Source organism: Corylus avellana, chromosome 1, assembly GCF_965113065.1.
Source record: "Corylus avellana chromosome 1, dhCorAvel1.hap1.2, whole genome shotgun sequence".
NCBI classification, from domain to species: domain Eukaryota; kingdom Viridiplantae; phylum Streptophyta; class Magnoliopsida; order Fagales; family Betulaceae; genus Corylus; species Corylus avellana.
In genome coordinates this window covers 8,798,763-8,821,227 of record NC_142490.1, presented here as the reverse complement: position 1 = coordinate 8,821,227, position 22,465 = coordinate 8,798,763, and the positions used below count along the sequence as shown (strand labels likewise).

At 37.2% G+C, this 22,465-nt stretch overlaps 1 protein-coding gene across 1 annotated transcript; it reads right to left on the bottom strand.

The window, feature by feature from the left end:
• Nucleotides 1-2,792: 2,792 nt before the first annotated feature.
• PEL1 (Eukaryotic release factor 1 (eRF1) family protein) lies at nt 2,793-21,721 on the bottom strand. Its single transcript, XM_059583242.2, has 16 exons — nt 21,527-21,721; nt 21,329-21,411; nt 20,741-20,819; nt 19,491-19,565; nt 19,350-19,406; nt 17,152-17,197; nt 14,823-14,898; nt 11,626-11,701; nt 11,422-11,454; nt 10,966-11,034; nt 10,673-10,779; nt 9,485-9,557; nt 9,272-9,310; nt 6,042-6,136; nt 3,267-3,373; nt 2,793-3,172 (listed from the first exon to the last, which is right to left on the bottom strand). Exons 1-16 carry the CDS (start codon nt 21,575-21,577, stop codon nt 3,099-3,101), a joined length of 1,140 nt encoding a protein of 379 aa, XP_059439225.1. The 5' UTR covers nt 21,578-21,721; the 3' UTR covers nt 2,793-3,098.
• Between the last annotated feature and the right edge of the window lie 744 nt (nt 21,722-22,465).

Below are 22,465 nucleotides of genomic sequence, written 5' to 3'. Positions count from 1 at the left end.
GGAAAAAAAATGACTCTTAATTTGTTTGAATTCCGTATTGTTCTATATAAAGAGCTCCGGATCCCTTATGGGGGGTTCTGCCACGTGGATTTCATGTTGTCCAAATGGATGGTAGGCCGGAAAATGTGGAGTTGAAGAAATTTGAGGAGGTAGAATGTTTGGATAGGGTGTTTGCTGACGACTGACGGTCTAAAAAAGAGGAGTTTAATAAGGATTGGTGTTTCTAAATTTGGTAAGGTTGACCAACAAATTTCAAAGTTGGATATAATACTATTTTTGGAAATTTACAAATTTCAAATTGTTCTGTAGTGATGAACAAGTGAAACAAACAGCAAGGAGTTTGCATTTGATCCGTTGTGATCAGGATTCAGGACTTTAACTAAAAACGAACCACATTTCCATAAATAAAAAATAATAAATAAATAAAAAGGAAAAATATAATTTAGTCTCACAAATTACTAGTCATTTTCATTTTAGACCCTTAATGTTCAAAAAGTGATAAAGTAGCCCCTCAAACTACCAAGCAGTTGTAATTTGGCCACTCCATTAGTCATTACCATCAAATAGAATGAAAAATTCAAAACTACGTCGTTTTGGCAAAGTTAAGTTACTAAAATGCCATTTCGAAAAAAAAAAATATCAATTTAAAATATGCCCCCCAAAACGACGTCGTTTTGAGGAAAAAAAAAATAAATAAAAAAAAAAAGAGAAAGAAAAGAAAACCGTTGGTTTAGAAGTGGCTCGCCGGCCACCCATAGGCCATGGGGGTGGCCGGGGAGCCATCCCCGGGCCATGGGTGTGGCAGGGCGGCCACCCCCATGGCCTGCTTGCCACCCCTAAACCACCGGATTTCCTTTCCTTTCTTTTTTTTTTTTTTTTCTTTCTCTTTCTCTTTCCTCAAAACGACATTGTTTTGGGGGGCATTTTAAAATTGATTTTTTTTTTTTTTTTTTTTTTTTTTTTTTTTTTTTTTTCTAAAAGAGCATTTTAGTAACTTAACCTTACCAAAACGGCGTAGTTTTGAATTTTTAACGGTAATGACTAACAAAGTGGCCAAATTGAAACCGTTTGGTAGTTTGAGGGGCTATTTTATCACTTTTTGAACATTAAGGGTCTAAAATAGAGATGGTTAGTAACTTGGGGGGCTAAATTATATTTTTCCAAAAAAAAAAAAAAACTGAAAACGAGCCATGGATTTCCACGTGGAAGAAAAATTGGACAGGTGTTTGGGTAAGTCCCAACAATTTAATTATATTATCATTATTATTGTTGTCGTTGTTAGTATTGATCATAATTGAAGATTTAGTTGATGGGCGCCAAACTTTAGACCGATGAAGCCCGATGATAAAGGAAAGAAATCAAGCAACCTTGCTGGTGGGCCGACGAGGTTATTCTAATACTTAAGTCAGTATTTAGTTTAAAAAAAAAAAGAAAAAAAAAAGGAATCTTGAAAGAGTTGTTAGAGATAACTAAGTTTAATTGGCAAATGAGCCTATCTTTCAAGCCTTTTTATGGAGTGTGCTCTCATGCTGTAGTCGGGGGGTCCAAAAATAACCGAATTGATTGCCGGTTTGGGGGTGGTCGGCTCAGCCATCGCCAAGCCACCCCCAATGGCCAAAAAGGGGGTGGCTGGGCCACCCCATAATTTTCAATTTTTTTTTTTAGGGTTTAGTTTTTTAATTAATTAATTTTTTTTACATTTTTTAATTTTTTTTAGGCCACGTGGCATTTGTATATGACAACTTGTGGCATTTCGTTAGTTTGGGCTAACGGAACCTAACAGAGGTACTAAGTTAGTTTTTTCCCATAGGTCAGCTACATTTGTGATGAGATTTGAAACCCAAGTGAAAAAATAAATAAATAAATAAATAAAAATCTGCAAACCTAAATCCAAAAAGCCTACCCGTAAGTCCTAGATTGCTCCACAGAATCAGATGACAGAAAGCATGGATTGTTGAAGAAGGCAAAAGCTAAGGATACCCAGAAAAGCATAACCACTTTCAAGTTTGAAGGAAAAATAGCGGCAGCACAAGCCATCCCAAGCTAAGAAAAAAATGTTAAAAAAGTAAATAATATGTAAAATTTAAAAAGTAAAAAGGGAAACTTCTGATTCTCTTGAATTGTTCTTGAATTGTTACCACTTTTGCAATGTCCTTTTTAAAGTTTAATTTCTCTCAATTTAGTATATTCATCTTTTAATTGTTTAGAATATATTCCCGCCATTAGAATATTCGGTTAAATCCTAATAGAGGTGTAAAATTTTCAAAATGTCCTATTTTTTCTTAAATAATAATAAAAAAAGAATTAATAAATCCACACACCCGCTTTGTGACCTGTTGGTCACCTAGTGACCCATCATGGGTAACCGAGATAACCCACCGTTGCCATCTATTTTAACCCCAATCTCTAGTAGAGGAGGGACATTGCAAATAATTGAAAGATGAAGACACTTAATTAAGAGAAATTAAACTGTAAGAAAGACATTGCAAAAGTAGTGACAATTTAGAGTTAAATGAAGTTCACGCTTTTTTTTTAATTTTTTAATTTTATAATTTTTTTTAATTTTATACGTAGCTCGTGCCAATTATGAAGGTAGCAGTCTAAGTGGCACGTCATCAATTAATTAGATGAGACAATAGATCTATTGATAAAAGAAGCTATTTGAAATTAGAGTAGAAGTTAATTGTCAAAATCAAAAATCCGAGAAGTACATTGGAATTGCAAGAAGAATCTAAGGACTAATTTTGATAATTTCCCAAAAGAAATGAATAAAGTTTTAATTACAATTTGGATTGAAAAGTACGTTTTATTTCAATGCAAGTAAAATGAATGTGTTATACACAAGACAGGCAGTGCCACTATAAATACAATATTAACTTAAAATATTGCAAGCAAAATCAAGTGATCGCTGCCCAATCTACATGATACAATTCCCTATATCATTATGTTAACTAACCAATCTATCTACCCCGCAAAAGACATCCTTGAAGGTCTATTGCAGCTTTTGCTATATAGTTTTATTACATAATAAAGTAAAAGAAAATTGCAGTATACAACATCTTGGTACCATTTGAGAAGAGAAAGCTGTGGCTTTCCAATCACATCTCCAGGTCTTCAAGGTCGGGCAGCGGGAACCGAAGGATTGCTGCAATGCCGGTTAGACTCGCCAGTTCTGTCAAGAATGATATTCAAAGAAAAAGTTAAATATAAGACAGGTGTTTGTTTTGAGCAATAAAGCAATCTAGGTATGGTAAAATTATACTCACGTTCTCCTGAGACATGCAAAGAAGAAAATATATGTACAGTGCCCCCTGAATCCTTCACTGACTTGACTAGATCAACATATCTTTTCCTTTCGGCCGTATTAGAATTCCTGTACACAAAGAAATCCTTGTTATTGAAGCTCCTGGGCTTTTTGAGTCACAATCTTATCTAAGTGGCACACTTTCCTAATGGCACAATAAGGGCAAGGGACAAAAAACATTTTTTTTGATAAGTAATAATGCATTAAGAGCGCAGAGGGGCGCAACCCTAGTACACAGGAAGTATACAAGAGAGCGACTAAGTAGGGGAGAAAGAAGAAGAGAACAAAAAGAGAAAATCAGAAAAATCAATCACTAAAGGAGCAAGCCATCCTACTGTCCATGTGAATAAAGTGTACAAAAAGAAGTGAATAAGATCCTCTAGGTTCCTCGACAAATCCTCGAAGCATCTTGCATTCCTTTCCTTCCAAAGACACCATAGAAGACACAAGGGAGCCATCTTCCAAACCACCGCACTACTAGTTCTACCTCCCGCCCACCAACTGGCAAACATCTCCATGACGCTTCTAGGCATAACCCAACTCAAGTTAAAGCGAGAGAAGATGACCTCCCACAACTTGCGCGCGACCCCACAATGAAGGAAGAGATGATCCACAGACTCCCCATCCGCCTCACACATGCAACAACGATTAATCACAACAATACCTCTCTTCCGAACATTATCCAGTGTGAGAGATTTCCCAAGAGCGGCCGACCAAGCAAAAAACGCCACTCGCAAAGGAGCCTTAGTACGCCAAATCCTTCTCCAAGGGAACTGGTTAGGCTCCTTAAGGGCAAGCCTTCTGTAGAAAGTGCGGACCTCAAACTTCCCTTTCCTTGAAGGAATCCACCACATACGGTCAACCCCTTCCCCCCGGATCGGAGACGAGTACAAGAGCGAGAAGAAAGAGGCTAAGGCCATCTCCTCCCAATCATGGATACTACGGGTAAAAGTAACGTTCCAGTGCACCATCCCATTTACACACTCCCGGATATCCGCAATGGAGGCATCCTTGTTGCGGGCTATATTAAAAAGGCCCGGAAAAGCATCTTTGAGGGGCGTCTCGCCACACCAACAATCCTCCCAAAATTTGACCTTCCCCCCCAAACCGGGATCTAATCTGAAGTGGCACCGAAACGACCTCCAAACCCCACAAATGTATTTCCATAACCCCACCCCATGCGTTCCACGAGGAGCATTTGAACGCCAACCACCCCATACTTAGCCACCAAGATACTTCTCCACCAAGCTTCTTCTTCATTTGCAAATCTCCATAACCATTTCCCCAAGAGGGCTTGGTTGAAAAGGCGCAAGCTCCGAATCCCTAGACCTCCCTCAGAAATCGGAGAACAAACCTCGTGCCAACTGACCAAATGGAATTTGGGTTCATCCTTGAAACCGCCCCATAAAAAATCCCGTTGAATCTTCTCAATACGATTCGCCACGGAGATAGGAATGGGAAACAGGGACAGAAGATAAGTGGGCAAGTTGGATAAGGTGCTCTTGATGAGAGTGAGCCTCGCCCCCTTGGACAAATAAGAACGCTTCCACGAGGCCAACCTTCTAGCAATTTTCTCCACCATATCATCCCAAACAGCCAACTGCTTGAAGGAAGCCCCTAGCGGAAGACCCAAATACTTCAAGGGAAGCGAGCTAGTGCCACAACCCAAGACGCCGGCCAGCTCATCCGTCTCCACTGAATCTCCGACTGGGACCAAAACAGACTTGGCCCGATTAATCTTTAGCCCGGAAACCGCCTCAAAGCCTATGCTGAGAGCTTTAATAAATCTAACATGTTCCGGTTCTGCCCCACAAAACACCAAAGTATCATCAGCAAAAAGAAGATGGGAGATCGACACCCGCTCATGCTCCCTTGTCTAACCCCACGCGAAGGGACAAAAAACATGATGGAAAAGAAAGCAGGATGGGAGTTAGGTAACAATGAAGAAGATGATAAGTAATGTGTGACCAAATAGGAGAGAGAGAGAGAGGGGTCTGCATCAACCTAGAAGCTGCAATTGCAACATTTTAGCATACACATTTCAGAACCATTAACTGCAACATGCCCTGCTTTCAATAGAGTTAGCGAAATAAAAGGTATTCTAGAACAATTCCTTAAAAATTACAAAGAAAAAAAAAAGGATTTCATGTGTTTTCGTGTTTTCTGGAAGCTGAAGGATTTGGTGGTGTGTTCTGGGTGTTTGCAGTGCACGTCTGGTGTTTTCAGGTGACCAGTGAGTTTTCCAGCAACTGATCATGGCGGTGTTATTATACAGGTATTCGTTTTTGTCTGGGATGTACACTTCACATCGTTGGGGGTAGGCCAAAACAACATGTTGTTTAGTACAATAGCTTTACAACAGCAGCACAACCTCAAAACCACTGGTCGTTCAGTGAGGTAAGAGAGAAAGAGATATCAATATATTATATATTTTTCACGTCTACTTCGAGCTATTTGGATGGATGTCTGAACTCAAGATGTCAAAAATGAATCAGACCTCGGAAACTAACAAAAAGGGAATAGAGAGCCAGGTGACCTCCCATAGTGAGAATCTAACTCTCTATGCATGAGTCTCAAGATGTTGGGAGACTTGATCGACATTTCATGGTCAATCTACAAGAGGCCGAGGAGGTGGAACTAGACCTCGGGTCAACCATACTTCTATGGTAGAGAAGAATTTCCCAACCATAGCATGCACTGAAGTCTAAAATGTTAGAACCACTATAATGATGCCAACCTGAAGAGGCCATCTGTGAGAAGAAGTGTTTGTATAGCCAATCGTTCATGGGCAACCTCGACGTGCTTTGGCCCATAGCATGCACGTGCAGAATCCTGCATGTGCCAAAAATGATTTGATTACAACATATAAATAACAAAAGTAGATAAACAAACAATTAAGGTAAAAAAAATACCTTAATATTATCATCTTCATCAATAAATTTTTTTTTTAAGTAATAAGAAGTTTTATTAAAGAGAGAGAAGCGAGAAAGTAAAAGAAATGAGAAAAACAGAATGACTATAATCCCAAGCACCAAAAATCTAGATATTAAAAAGACGGGGAATTCTGGAGGCTAACCTAATGTGTTGTCTAGAACCCTGTTTCTTACTAGAATTTTTAGACGGGGGGTAAAATTATGAGAGATACAGTATGCCACCCATTTATGCCATCTTTCCCCAAAACTGCATCTCTTCAAAACATATACAAAAGGAAGTCCCAATTGACATGGTGAAAACCTTTTCAATATCCAGCTTGCACAGCAAACTTGGAACCTCAGATCTAAGCCTACTATCAATGCACTCATTGACAATGAGAACTCAGTCTAGGACTTGCCTACCCTTGACGAAAGGGTTCTGAGGCTTAGAAATGATTTTCTCCACTACCATTTTCAACCTTTTAGCTAGAACTTTGGCAACAATTTTGTACACTCCACCCACTAAGCTAATAGGTCCAAACTCCTTAATGTCAACGGCCCCTTTTTTCAAAGTACCTCTAGCGTGAAAATCATGGAAGCCATTCATGATGGTAGCTTTAAGCACATCCCAGCAAGCTTAAAAAAAAACCCATAGAAAACCATTAGGACCTGGGGCCTTGTCACCATTAAAGGCTTTCACCACCTCATATCCTCAGAAGGTCTCTCTAACCATTATCCTCCTCATTCCAAGCTTTTTCTACATGCTTGCATCGCCAATAAACTACACACAATATTATAGGACATGATCTCCATTTTGGACTCTGAAGACATAACATCTACCTTCCCTTCTCTGAGTAAATTTTCTATTCTAAGGCGCTTCTCCCCATCGTTTAATCTTCTTATGTTCCATGATAATATTTTAGGCTTCCTGACTAAATCAAGGTACCCCTCCCCTTAGCTTTACTACAAGCTTGAACATCCACCCGTAGAGATTGAGCAAGATAATCTTTTCAACTCTCTAATACTTTTGAGGCTGATTTGGAATTGGAATTCCACCCCCTCCTAGTTTTGACTCGCTTCAATTGTTGTGAGCGATGCCATAAATTGCACTTCAAACCCTTCACAAGAAAGCCCAACAATATGTTGAATGTCCTTCAGCTTCAGCAAAACCTAGCTAGAAACCATAGGAGAGCAACAACTCATAAGCTCACACACAAGGGGCTCATCCCTGGTGTATAGTGCCAATTCCAAACCTGCCACACCAACCTTATCTGCACCACACACATCAAACCCATCCTGATTAGAAGGACCTTTTACCACCCATACAGCTAGCTTCACCCACCCTGGCCTTTACTCCTGTTACTTTTTCCTTATTCAACTGACCCACCTCATTGTCATAACTATCCAGCCGTGATGAGTCCTTATCTGTCTCACAGCCACCCAAACCCAAAAAATTACCCTCAACGAATGGTTCATCTCCAAGTGCTAGCATTCTGTCCAACTCTGCTGATCATTCAGGAACAGCATCACCATTGATAGACAAGTCGATAGAATTTGCACTTGAAGGCCCAGGCCTGATAGAAAGCTTCTGTACTTAACCACCAGCGGATTCTGAGTTTGGTGATTGTACTTGATGTTGTGGCTAAGTATCCTCCAGTGAGACCTTAGGCATGGATCCACCATCGACCGAGCAATCACCATCAATCTCCAGAATCCCTTTCCCCTTATCGCAAAGTGGCATTGCATCTGCTCCAAAACCCATCAGTGAGACACTTGGTATGCTCGCCTCCCCACTGGAACTTGAACCGGCCCTCGTAGAATACATGGTTATGCCCAAAACCAAACCCGGAATGGTGTTCGTCCCTCCCCATGTTTTCACCCTCCAGGAAATCGGTTCAGCTCTGGGTTGTGCCTGCTTTTTAAAAGCCGTCCCTTTTGATTGGCCCACCAACAATAGAATGGGTCTTGGGTAATCAGAGACACTGTACATGGGGTTGGGCAATGTTCTGACCCTAGTTCACATAACGCCACATGGCATGCAACAGAACCTGGCCCAGTGTGGCCCAGGCATACATCTATGCTAGCTTCCATCCTTTGAGCTGACCCAGAATCACCCAGGACCGCGTCAAACTTTTGAACCATTCTGTCCAGCTATCTCTCATAGGCTCCAACTAGGATCTCATATCACAACAACAAAAAGGAACCTTCTCCCCATCTGCCACACGTCCTTTATAACAGTCATCATTGGTGCAAATTTTGGAGCTGTCCGCATCCGCTCACAGCTTGTCGTAAGAACCAACATTCCTGCCTCGTCAATAAAAGAAGAGAAAAAAGAACACCCTGTCGCTCCATGCTTAAAACATTCAATATTCCATTAATCAAATGCAAATTCTTTTGGGAGAGAGAGAGAGAACCTCTTCCTTATCCTACAAACCTTTGAACATCTAAACTTACTAGCACACTGTAGACTCAATATAACCAATAAGGACTTAATATTCATAAATTAATGACTTAATTTAAAAACTGTTAAAATGCTAGGACCCATATATATGTTTCAAAGCCATTTAGCTCTTCTTTCATTTGATCATCTCGTATTGTTCCACATGTAAAGCTCTTAAGTAATGGAAACTGAAAATCATTTTCAAAGACAGCGGCTTGACCTTTCTCCCATGGCTGCATCTCTTAGCCACATAAACCTACCATTTCTCAATCCTATCCCTGTTTTACTTGATTTTCACCAATATCATAACAATACAGTCCCATATCTTCAGATTTTAAAGCTGTCATGCATCAGTTCCGGGTAGATGGGTAGATGTATACAGAATCTAGCAAAGACCATATGTTAAGTGATAGCTGCCAGTCACAGGATACCTTGACCATCAATCACATTGCAGACCCTTCAAACATGCGAAACCTATATTATGTGTGCTTCACCCAAGCAATGATGTGTTGTGCTTATTTAGGTCACCGATCATTGTCCATAGTTTGTGACCAGGAAACTCAAGCATAAACATAGATAAAATAAACTATCCAAAAGAAAAAAATAGAACCTTACATTTGAAAGCATATTGAAGAAATCCTTGAGAGCTCGAACCTGAAGAAAATGGAGAGAATGAAAGTTGTTATTGCCAGGTTAAAGAACCAAGAGCAGACAAAATATGTTTAAAAAACATAAGACTAGAAAGAAAACAAATAGCAGAACAATATTCTAGTCAAATTAAAGGTGACAAGTCAAATACGTTAACCAAGTTGTGTTGTCCTACAATACCTCTTGTGCCGCTTTAGTATCTTTTATCATATTCATGACATTTGGGGCATCCAAAACCTCTCTCAAACTATGCCTGTATAACAAAATTTGAAGTTAGGGCTTGCAAATCAACTTGATGTGCCAATCATACGAAAATATATAAACCATGCGAAGAGCTTGCTACATAACAATGTTACTTGGCGCAGAGCAATGAAGCATTTAGTAGTCTCAAAAGTTGATGAAACACAGCAGAAAAGCATTCTTTGCATAGTTTCTTTCTGTCTTTAACGTGGAACACTTTTTCATGGTTTTTTCAACTAAGATCACTGGTATTATCATTCCCCGCATGTAACATGATTGATCTACCTTTTCCTCCATAGATCTAACCTTTTACACCAGACAGATGAAGATGGACACTAAATACCACTTAGACTAGTAACCTCTTGCGAAAGTTAAGTATATAGAAATATTATCGATGGGGTACACCACAATGTGGAATGGTGACAAAGCATTATTTCTCGCAACTGAGAATAATGGCATCTGATAGAATTTAATATAATAAATATTTTGAATATCCCAAAATATTTAGTTTCCAAACATGATGCATCTATAAATATTATGGGCTATGACTAACGCAATTTTAATCTTCTTAGTTTCAAATAGGAGCATGGAACCATAAGGATATAAAAACATAGTGCCTAACAGGATTGATATAGTAGTGACAGTTAGAAGGACCAATAATTTGAGGAAGGAGAAGAAGAAAGGCAAATTTCTTTTTAACAATGAATGCAAACTGGGAAGTTAGATTTAACACCAATTGCAGATAGAATGAGAGAAAACCCAATGGTGAAGAGTAAAAGGCAGTATCACTTCATGATGTTGAATGAAACTAAGAGAAAATGGAGGTGCACTTAGGACTACAATAATATGATGACGTACATGCTAAAAGCAAAAGAAAATAAAACCTGAAAGATCTACAATGCGAGAATACTAGGTGTCTTCCAACTTGATTACAGTGTCATTCCTTTTAGTTGTACACACATTTATTGAAACAGAAGAATTACTGAACTTCTGTCCACAACTACATCTACATGTGCTCAAAGATCAATATTTTTCAAAGGCCAATTACTTTCTGTTGGTTACTATGGCAGACTATCGAATTTACTGCTCTAAGAACTGTTGAGCACCAAGCAAAGATAGTGACCATACTTGTATCCTGATGTTGTATGCACAAGAACTATGCGGGACTTATTCTCAATAATAGGCCTGAGCTGTTTTCTTTCTGCTTCCAACAATAAGTGACGATGAAACTGATCCTGAAGCATATAAAAACACAACTTAAAAATGACGAAAACTTCTATACTCAACAAAAGTCACTAATTAAGAGGGACAATATAATTACAATGGCAATAAGCACTGCTTTAAATAAAATTAAGCTTCAGGCATATCAGTAATAGTAATTAAATACTAAAAATGGAAAGATCGTAAACCTAATGCCAGACCTTTGTGAAACCTGGACTTGCAATCACAGCACAGCGGACAACACTGAAATCAACATGTTTCAAGAAAGCCTAAAACAAATTAACAAAACCCATTAGAAGTGGTGGACTGCCCATATAAATTTGAAGGAATACATAAAAATATTTTTTTTATCAATCTCACAAACGAGATTCAAGAATAAGATTAGTTGATGGAATGAGAGGAATATGTCCGGGGATCAACTGGTAGCGAGAAAAGGAATCACTTTTTTATTGAACAGTTCTTTCAAAAAATTCATCTATTTGATTGATGAGTCATAAGACAAGACAATTCAGGGTTCAAGCGGTTATTAAGACTAGGAAAGAATAACCATATGTTGATAAAACTTGTTAGAAGTGGAACACCCTAAAATTTAAAATGGGAAAACATATTTAGAAGTGGCATTAAGAGCTAGGTACCACAACTCAAATTGAACTAACCTGTAATACATTGTCAAAGAACTTATTCAAAGCCTGCAAAAGACAAAAGGATTTGCAGTCAAATCATAATACCATAAGTTTTTATAACTATCATAACATCATAAGTTCTTAGAACTACCACATCTTATTAGTCTGAAATGAAAAGTTGGAAATAAAGACCTTGAATTAAGAGAGGATAAATTCCTAGAAAATGAATAACCATACCGACTCATAACCAGCAATGGCAGGTCCATGCTTCCGAGGAATTGATGTTTCTATACGTGAACGAGTAACTGTCACACTGTTACATATTAGTCACACCACGAGTTAGTTATAATCTTAAAGATACCATCAAGAATATAATTTTTTTTTTTTTTTTTTTTTTTATAACGTAGGAGAACTTTACTCAGATTAATTGCACGTCACAAACGCATACTGTACAACAATCCTCACCGTTAATCAAACTCCTACGGGTAACTAACCCCACCCGCCAGAACCAGTTAACAAGTAATCCAGGAGTTTTCACCCTTGACGGGCTAAGCAGTTTATAATATTAAAAAATATTACTAAGATTATACTCTTAAAGATACCACTAAGAAAATAACATTAAAATACAGAACTAAGAGAAAGGTATATCATTATTATATACATTATCACAATCTAGATTCGATTGTCCAGCTCTATATCAACCAAATGTATCCCTTTTTCTTAATAAGTAATTCAATTTCATTAATGCTGTAGAGGGGCGCAACCCTAGTACACAGAAAGTATACATGAGAAACCCCCTGATATGGAGAAAAATAATAACAAAAATCCAAAAACTCAGGAAAAGCAGAAAATGCTAGACTATTTTTTTTTTTTTTTGTTGGATGAATGAGTAACATTTTATATCATCAAAAACACCAATATATCTAACTTTAGCAAAGCACTAAAGAAACCAGAACCTATACAAGTATCTTCCCATCCTATATACCCTCTGTAATAATGGAAATGCCAGACTATTGAATGCTGCTACCCATGTGTAAAGAGATTTGAAAAAAATATTTTTCAGCTCTAACACCAAAGTCTCTTGCTCTTCAAATTTCCTTGCATTCCATTCTCTCCAAATACACCACATTAAACCCAAAGGAGCCAATCTCCAAACTTCCAAATAAACCACATTAATCCCCATTTTTAACAGGACTTTTCAGTTACGCAGCTAACCCACCATTTAATTTCCATTAATAAGGGCCATATTAACACCACGATTTTGAACCACTGAATGCTGATTTTAAGATAAAGAATGATAACTGCCCCCCAAAAAAGAAGAAGAAGAAATTAAACCCATGGCCTACATTTTTCAGTACATAATTGTCATTAAAATTGCCCAAAAAGTCAGTCTTTCACAAGGTCTTTTAAAATGGACAACGATAGATAGGGTAAACAACTATATGATGTTTCGTGGAGCTGCTATATGGTTGACTCAGCTCTGCAATTCACCATTGTAGTCCTCCCAGATAGTCTACTCTATTAGCCAGCTGACAAACACAATATAATAATCCACTAAAATATAGTGCACTATTACCTTGATAACCGCTTCCAACCAGCCAAACAACAATCTATCTTCTCAATAATGTCATTCCAAATACATTTGGTTTTAAAAGAAGCTCCCAACAGAAGACCTAGATACTTCATAGGCAAAGAGGAAACCCTAGATCCCAAAATACAAGCTACACCTTCTACATTATCGACAGTGCCAACGGCAACCAATTCTGATTTAGCCAAATTAATCTTCAAACCTAAGAAAGCTTCAAAACATAAGAACAAGCATCACAAATGACGAGGGTGATTTGGGTCAAACCTGTAGAAAATCAAAATGTTGTCCGCAAACAAAAGATGAGAGATATTAACCCCACCAACATTTCTAAGTTCCACAGAAAAGCCTTTAAAAAAACCCACATTCATTGCAGCAAAGATCATTTTACCTAATCCCTCCATAACACTAACACGATCCACTGTCCCAGGCAACGAGAACTACTAATAAACCCAGTGGGAGTAGCGTTCAACAATATAGAAAAACACACCGAAGAAATACAATAAGCTAACCAATTACACCATTTCTCCCCAAAAACCGCACCTCCTCAACATGTACAACAAAAAACCCAAATTAACGTGATAATAAGCTTTTTCTATATCCAATTTGGAAAGCACGCCTAGCTCCCCATATTTGATTCTACTATCAAGGCATTCATTAGCAATGTGACGGGGTCTAGAATCTGCCTTCTCCTAATGAATGTGTTCTGAGCAATATAAAACTAATGCCGGAACTAAATACCTTTCTTTTTTTTTTTTCCTTTTGCTTGATAATTACACATGCATCCACTAGGTCTTGAATTAGTGACTACCCCATCCACCCGTCTAATGGGGGGAGGAAATGTCGTTTGAGCTAGAGCCTACTGGTTTATTGCTGGAACTAACTATTAATCACCAGAAATACCCAAAGCACAAATCAACCCTTCATTATGTGGAACTTTAATGGCTTAAACAGTAGGAAGATGCATATTTAAGAAATTTTATGCCATTCTGTCAGCCAAAACAGTTTTTTTCTGACCCACTACTTCAATTCAGCCAACTCCCAAAGCTTTTTTTTTTTGATAAGTAAATATGATATAAAAGAGCGCAGAGGGGCGCAACCCATATACACGGGAAGTATAAAAGAGAGCGCCTAAAAGGGAGAAAAATGAAAAAGGAAATCAGAGAAGCCAACTCCCAAAGCTTAATGATTAGATAACCGTCTTACATGCGAGGTTCAATTGTAGGTCGCTCATTTTCTAAAGTGCAATTTGTTTCAAGAAAATTTCAGTTACTCCTAGCATTTAAATAAAAATGGTCTGTAATTGAAAATTAATGTCAAGGCAGCTAAATATTAATCTCAATTGGGAGGACTTGTTGAAAAGGTCTAGTTCAGCATTAAAAAAGTTGACCAGGTTTTAAGATAAAAATAGAAGAAACGGGTAGTTACCTCCATTCTCAACTACTAACAACCATCAAAGTCGTCAATTGTCATTATGCCTAAAATGCTTGAAATTGTTTTCAATTTTGTAGATAACTTTAATAAACCTATGAGGACACAGGTGGTAAGCTAATAATAATACAAAATGAGATGAGGAATTTATGCTAAAAACTAAAAAGAATAAGTTAATCTTGAATTCAAAGTCTAGTGATCATTATACCAAAAACTAATTGTGAAATCAAAGTGCCTACATAGGTGTATGGTTTGCAAATGTCATTTAGCCAATCCCCTTTGGACTAAAAAGTGCCCACTTGACAGAATACTGTTGGTGTATGGTTTGCAAATGTCAAAACCTTCAAGAAAACCATCACCTTATAGCATATAAAAAGGTTTCATAAAAGAATCAGTTTGCAGATGAAATCATGCATACCTTTTACCAACAAGCAAGACATGCGCTAATCCTTCTTGCATTAAAATCACAGCTAAGTCAGCACTTGCAGCAGGATCTGAAAAGTTTAGAGAGAAAACCATTATTTCAATAGAGGGACAAGATCCAATACTGCTGCTGCATCTAAGAGGGGCATCTTACACGTTAATTCAACGGTTGACTTAAATTAATCAACATTCATGAAACTGAAAACATATTCTATTCTTTCAGCGTCAGTCCTAAAGAGGCATTGCATGGGCCGAAAGGTAGTACCCTAAACACCACCTTTCCTAGCTGGACCACTTTTAGTAAGACATTGTGTAAACACGTTAATCAATCTAACAAAAACAAAGTTTTTTCCTCTCTTATGCAACACTTGATGCAATCACATCATCCATTTATAAAGGAGATTGTGTAATAAACCATGATTTAAAAAATCAAGATAGACCATCCTATCTACAAAGTGCTTTTTCACACATTAATAATTCGTATAGAGATGTTGTATTTAATGGAAGTACCGAAAAAAGAAGTATACATCCATCACCTAGGTTCACCTAGGCCACACCCACTCCACAGAGGTGTATAGATTGCGGGATGAGTCAGCATAGATTAACCTTATGCAAATATGACGTGGGGCCTCTAATTCAGCACTCTAATTATGAGGTGTTAGGGTTATAGATTGATATAAAGAGCTCCATGGATGGTCGGGATTTAAAAAGGACAGCAATTTTGGGAATGGAACAGCAAGGTATAAGATGTTTAATTAAAACACTCGAGATGTGGGTTGCCAGTGACTGCAAAATTTGTCAGGTGTAAAACGAAAAAAGGAGAAGAAAAAGAACATAACCTAGGCAATCAAACCTAAGTTTACTAAGCTATCACACTATGTCAAAGGGCATCAAGAGCAGATTAACTCTCATATTCAATTCCGAATAACATATATTTATATAGGCTTATGAAACTATCATACCTAATGGGACTAGATTCCTATATCAAACAGGAAAGAAATCAAACATAAGCTGGACACTTATAAAACCAAGAAAGGCGCCACGAAACAATACTAGAGAGCTACTGCTACAGCCTATGCTAGCAAATCTGCAAACAACCAGATTAACTTTGGGGGATCTTATTTTAAGTGTCCTTTAAGTTAGCATGCACACAAGTTTATTAATGATTCCCAAAGCTCTCATAACCAAGGGCACTTTGGCCAAGTCTATACATGGGCTTTTCTAGTGGCCCACCAGTCTTATTTTGCATCTCGATATTTTATTGAATCATTATACGTGGTTTTTATTACTTCCAAAATCTCTTTTATGATTGAAAGTTTCCGAATTCCACTGTTCCTATACTGGAATCTAATCTCACTAAAATCAGTACCTAGTGAACTGAATATACAAATGCAAGTCTTGAAATTGAATAACTAACAAATTTTATGTAGTTTTACCTAAAACTATACCTTTCGAAATGACTAAGAGAATCTAAAAAATTAAAAAAGAGTGCAGCACTTGGAATTTTCTCCTCCTTAATTTCCAGCAGAATCAAATCACAATCATCCCCATTTTACACTCTTTTCTTTCTAGGAAAAAAAAATCCTCTACCTATTATTAAGCCTAAATTCTAACATCCATACCCACTAAAATTAGTTGCTTTCTAGAGATCCTAGAACATTACCCAAATTCCAGCATTATAGTAACCATCAAACTAATCCTTTCGAGCTGATTCCAGCTATGAACGCTAAACCATTTCTTACACTCTTAAATGTCTAAAATGATGACTTGTCCTAAACCATAGCACACCCCATAACAAATTGTAGGCAGCCTTAGCTAATCCGTCAGGCTTTCCAGGATCACTCAGCTGCATTATTCATCATCAATTCATCACAAAAAGACTAAACATGGACAACTCCAGCCAAGAAAAAGAGCATTAAGGCCAAGATTCTGATCATCTGGGTTTTGGTATCTCAATATGTTTTCCTAGACACTGAAAAGAAAAGAGATGCACTTCTTAAACAATTTTAGGATTTAAGTGCAATAGCATAGACAACCTTGTGTAGCTTTTAAACTTGACTACCAAAATCTTTTTCCTTCTTTCTTTTTATCTGGAGAATAAAATGCTGATGCACCCACGAGGTTGAATCCATGATCTCCTACTCCACCCTTATTTTCTGAAAGCAGGAGGTGAGGAGTGGGGGGTGGATAGAAATCATTTGGTCTAAAGACCACAGGATTGACTACCAAAGTTTTTAATAGGTTAATTTCAGGATTCCAGTGCACATAATAACAACTTTGCACACCCTAATCCAGAAATATCTTAAGAAATTAATATAACATACCAGATGCCTGATGAAGTACATCTAACGCCAAGGAGTCCCAAACATCCTAAAATACAAGGTCAAAAACAATCCCAAGTCAGCAGTAGCAAGCACTTAATTTTAAAAAACAAAGATACAATAAATGGGCGTGAAAAGCAAAAAAGTAGATCTCCAATTGGCAATAGAATTCACAATGTTTTTTTCTTCATGAATAATAGAATTCATAATGTTGGCAATGTAATGCATTTCAAAAGGAAACTAAAAAGGAACAGAAAGAACATGAAACAACGAATGATGCATGAAAGACGTCAGCTTTCAAATTGGAGCTGCATATGTAAAGGACTGCACTGATAACAAATGCAAGTAAGAAATATAGCTACAGGGTAAGATTTTACTTTACAATGCAAAAAGGGTTGAAAGGATTACATCATGCATCCCCATTTCCTAATTGCTAGGAAGGTGGAGTAGCCTCCCTCTATCTATCTCACTAATACCCCGACCTCTTGTCCTTGGAAGTCAGCAGGCTACTACTACCTAACGGCACAAAATGATCTTCAGGCACAATGAACTCTCATAAGAAAGGCATAGAATCTCATGATTTAAGGTGGTCGAAAGAAAGGCTTCTGACATCATTCTTAAAAAAATAAAAGGGAACAGTATACTTAAGCCCCCCGAAGCATCACTCCTTTTTTATTTGGAACTCTAAACTACCAAGTATGACACTTACATATGCCAAACTACCAACTTTCAACAAAAAAGCCCATCTGTCAGCATCATACGTTAAAATAGATGGAAAAAATGGTCACGTACAACTCTTCTTAAAATACCCCTTTTTTCTATTAAAAAAAAAAAAAAACCCAACCCAAAGGGTGGCCCCATGAGAGCTTTTTGGGGGTGGTTCGGCCAGCCCCCAAAACTCAAAAATGGGGAACAGCCACCCCCTAAAATCCAAAAAGGTTTTTTGTTCTCAATTCAGTTTTTTTTTTTAATGATTATAATAAAGGGGTAATTATGGTATTTTGAGTCAAAAGTGGGGATATCTTGGGTAGAATTTGGTTAAATTGGTCACGTGCACTTTTCCATCCATTTTAATGTATGACACTGACAGCGAGGCTTTTTTGTCACGAATTGGTAGTCTGACGTGTCCTAGTGTCACACTTGGTAGTTCAAGAGTATATTAAAAAGCGTGGTAGTTTAGGAGGCTTAAGTATATTTTCCCCAAAATAATAATAATTTTTTCTCCAAGTTTAAAATGTGGAGACTCACAAGCCACGAAGTAATATAACTCTATTACTTATCAAAAAGAAATATAATTCTAACATCACTGACATGTACCATACAAGCACAAAGCATAATATGCTCATTGCCACCTCCTCCTAAAAGGTAAACACCATAGCATAGTCGATAACCTTGGAGCTAAATGGCACTTCCACCTCCTATAAATATATGGGGTGTTGAGTGAGGTCACAGATTCAAGTCCTCAAGTCCCTTAGGGTGTGCAAATCATTTACCAATCAAGTGCATAAAACTATGAATTGCAGAAACATGTATTCCAATAGATATATTCCCAATTACGGTAATAGAAAAAAGATAGTTTTTAATCAAGAAAATCCTAAAAGAACAAGCAATGTTGTAGTTTATAAATCCTAACAATAAATTAACCCCAAGGGGTAGGTCAATCAGCTAGAGACCACGTCTCATAAAGTAGAGGTAACTAGTTCAAATCTTTCCTTCCCTCTTCCCTTGGGGCCAATTGCTTATCAAAAAATAAATAAAGCCTAACAATAAACAGAAAATTAGAAAAGTAAGAAGTTATAAAATTTCCATCCATTGGCATCATATATGTCAATCACGTAAGATTATAATGTTGACCATGAACCATGATTTCTCAACTAAAGAGGCCAAGCCATTCATAATGTTTTAAGACGAGCTCACAAGAGCCACATAGCAACAGTCCAAAGGTCAATGGTATCTCTTACATATCATTCCTTTCAATAAAAACCATGTTATAATAACATAAACAGGGCTCAAATTAATATCAAATTTTATGCAAGTACTGCTTGCAGAAACAAAGTGGTGTGCACCATTTGTAACAGCAAAATGTATGTCTTAATTTTTAACACCGGCAGATACTATAACATATGATACACATGATCTGCACAGCAAAAGGGGCAACTGTAGATTATAGAGACTTAAAAAGTACCAGCGAGAAAGCATACCTTTCTTAACACAAAAGGTCGATGCAGTTCAAGCTCTAAAGTATGGAATGCCCCTAACTGCAATGAAATAGCAATGAGTTCAAGGCAGGAGTCAGAATTATCCATTTAACAATACTGCATTCAATTTGACATTTGAACTACCTTTACGTGCTCATTCTCTAGAATGTTCTTTCCACGTATACGCAAAACAGACCCTAAGGTGTCATAATCTGCAATCTGAAAGAATATGAGAGAAAAGTAAAACAATTGAGCCAAATGCATCTTCAAACAATTTGGAGGGTCACAAATAATCAAAGTTTGTGCCTTCTGATAGAACAAAAAAATGGCAACCAATACAAGACAAGACTAAGCAGATGAATAACAAAAAACTGATAAAATGCAATGTCCAATTAGAGTTGGAAAGGACATGGATGTGAGATGTACAAGTTTAGCACATTATGGATTTCCAATTTTTAAAAAGATTTGCTCCTAATGAGACTAATATCTATGAAATGTTCCATTAAATCCTTTAATACATTCTTCTCCACAATATATGATTTATGTAAGAGATAGTGATTCCATTTACAATCATTTAAATATTATTAGCTTGAGTATAGCAATTTATATTTATAACTAAAGGCTTTTCAATTACATCAGAAGCTTAAACTTTTTTTTTTTTTTGATAAGTTACATCAGAAGCTTAAACGTTAAAAAAATGTTTGGATCATTTTTGTAATATACTCTCTCACTCTTCGCTTTCTCTCTCTCTTGCTGTCTGTCTTGGGGTTGGGAGGGTGGGCGAGGCAATGTGAGCAAGGAAGTATATGGGTTTATGAAAGGACAATTCTTCATCACAATATAAAGCTATCCTTTTCATCATACTCAGATACAGCATTGAATCAACACATGCAATCATAAAAACTACTCATCCATGTTACATTTTTTTTATGACGGGGAACCTCGACAAGGCAGGGCCCTTCGGACCAACCCCTGCAGAGTAAATCTCGAACCTGTGTACCGCACCCTCAGAAGTTTTCCTACACGGATTAGGGTAAATCGCTGACTTTTACACCAGGCGTGTGGCCCCAAGGGGGAGTTTGCACATAACAAGCCTCGAACTTGGGATCTATGGGGTGATACTCCCTAAAACAACAAGCCTCAACCACTAGGCCAACCCCTTGGGGTTACTCATCCATTTTACATAAAGCTAGAATATAACAGATAAATAGTTTACTCTATCCTGGGCCCAGGCATTACATGAAAAACTACTCATCCGTGCCACTCCAACTTTCAAACAATTTTTTAACAGATAATAATGCAACAAAAAACGATCTAGAGAGAGCATTAAAACTTATCCTCCTAGGCAACAAACTATTAAAAAAAAAAGGTCGATAGTCTTAAATTTGTCATACCTCCTCAACTTGTATTTCCAACTTCAGTTTCACACGTTCTGCATCTCTTCCACCAGTAGCCGCTTCTCTAAGAACTTTCCTGTTACAGGGGGCACATAGTCATTACGAAAGATGCTATCGGAAAAGCATCTCACATCAAATCAAACAGCAATTGATTAGCATGAAAAGGAAACACCAAATCAATGCTTAGTCCCAAAGTGTTCATGCAAGCAATCAACAGTCCCATCACCCACAAAAGCAGCAAATGGCACAGGTACTTCCTCCAAGAGAGAGCAAGTACATGAATTGAATTGAAGAGTAAAAACGCGCAAGACGACAACAACCCAACAAAGCAGAGAGTAACAAAACGCCAAAGCACACATTTTGGAAAAAGAAGTAGAAAGTTTCTTCACCAAAGCTGCACTTATCCAAAACATTTACCCCAACCACATACACATATACATACAAGTTCTGGAAAAATTCATGCACCGAAACTACTTTCAAAAAAACAAAAACAAAAAAAAACAAAAATTCCTAAATTGTGCGATCCCAAGGCAACATGAAAAGGTTCAATTTTCAATTTTGTTCAAAAAAAATAGAGAGTAGTACCTCACAGTGACGGCCATAACAGAATCTCCAGGCGCTATTAAATTATAAACATACCAGAGATCATCCGAATCCACCGGTACCATCTGAATTCAAAATTTCCCAAAAAAATCGATTCAAACTTGAAGCGGTTGTAGAAAGATTTGGAAAAGAAACGAAGAAGAAGAAGAATTAGGAGTAAATAAATGGAGGAGGACGTACCTTAACGCTACCAGGGCCGTCGGGAACATAGTCTCTGCGAACGATCTTCATGCTCTTCACCAAAACTCCCTTCTCTATGCGTTGATGATAATTTCGGTAGCGGAAGCAGGGAATTTTGTTTTGCGTTGATGATAATTTGAAGTTAGAAATAAGATTTTTATGTCTCTTTTATTCTCAAAGGAGATGCGGCTGATTTTGATACAGTTTTGATTTTGACAAAATTCTACTTCTAGTACTAATCTATTTACCCACATAACATTGTTTAACCCGGTAATAATTAAGCGGGTGCGGTTTTGATGTATTGGACCAACCGTTTCAATGGCCGTAATCAAGCTGAGTTGAACCGAGTCGAACTTCATAATTTTAAGATTGACTCGTTTACGAAGATGCTTATTCGAACCGAGTTATGAAATATGTGTTTAAGTTCAGTTCGTTTAAATCTCGGGCGAGTTCAAGCTCAAGCTTGAGTTCGTTGAGAATATTATTTGAGCCGACTCGAGCTCTAACTAGGCTATTAAATTTTTTTAATGTATAATCCGAGCAAAGTTCAAGCCCGAATTTTAAAATAACCTTTAGACATTTATCTATATGATAAATATATAATATGTAACTATATAAGACATATTATATAATATAACATATAGCTATAGTCTATAGGGAGCAAATTAACAATATATTATTATATATAATTAGAAACTATAGTATATGTATAATGTGAGCAAGTTATAAATATAATATACTATGTATAACTAATTAAATATAGTACAAGTATAGTATATAGTTATACTTCAAGAAGAAAAAATAATCTAGTTTGGCTATTATGTTTGGATGCTCTACTAGTTACTAGTTAGTATGTTAATATTAATATATAACACGCACGCATATATAATAATATAAATAACATATATAGAAATATTGAGTAACCTATAGTTAATTATA

Excerpts from the sequence above, each read along its gene's own strand:
- PEL1 (XM_059583242.2), bottom strand. The coding sequence starts at position 21,577 with ATGAAGATCGTTCGCAGAGACTATGTTCCCGACGGCCCTGGTAGCGTT. Across the intron at positions 11,702-14,822 it reads GTCTTGCTTGTTGGTAAAAG|TGTGACAGTTACTCGTTCAC; the intron begins GTATGCATGATT and ends AATATGTAACAG. Across the intron at positions 3,173-3,266 it reads TTTGCATGTCTCAGGAGAAC|AACTGGCGAGTCTAACCGGC; the intron begins GTGAGTATAATT and ends CATTCTTGACAG.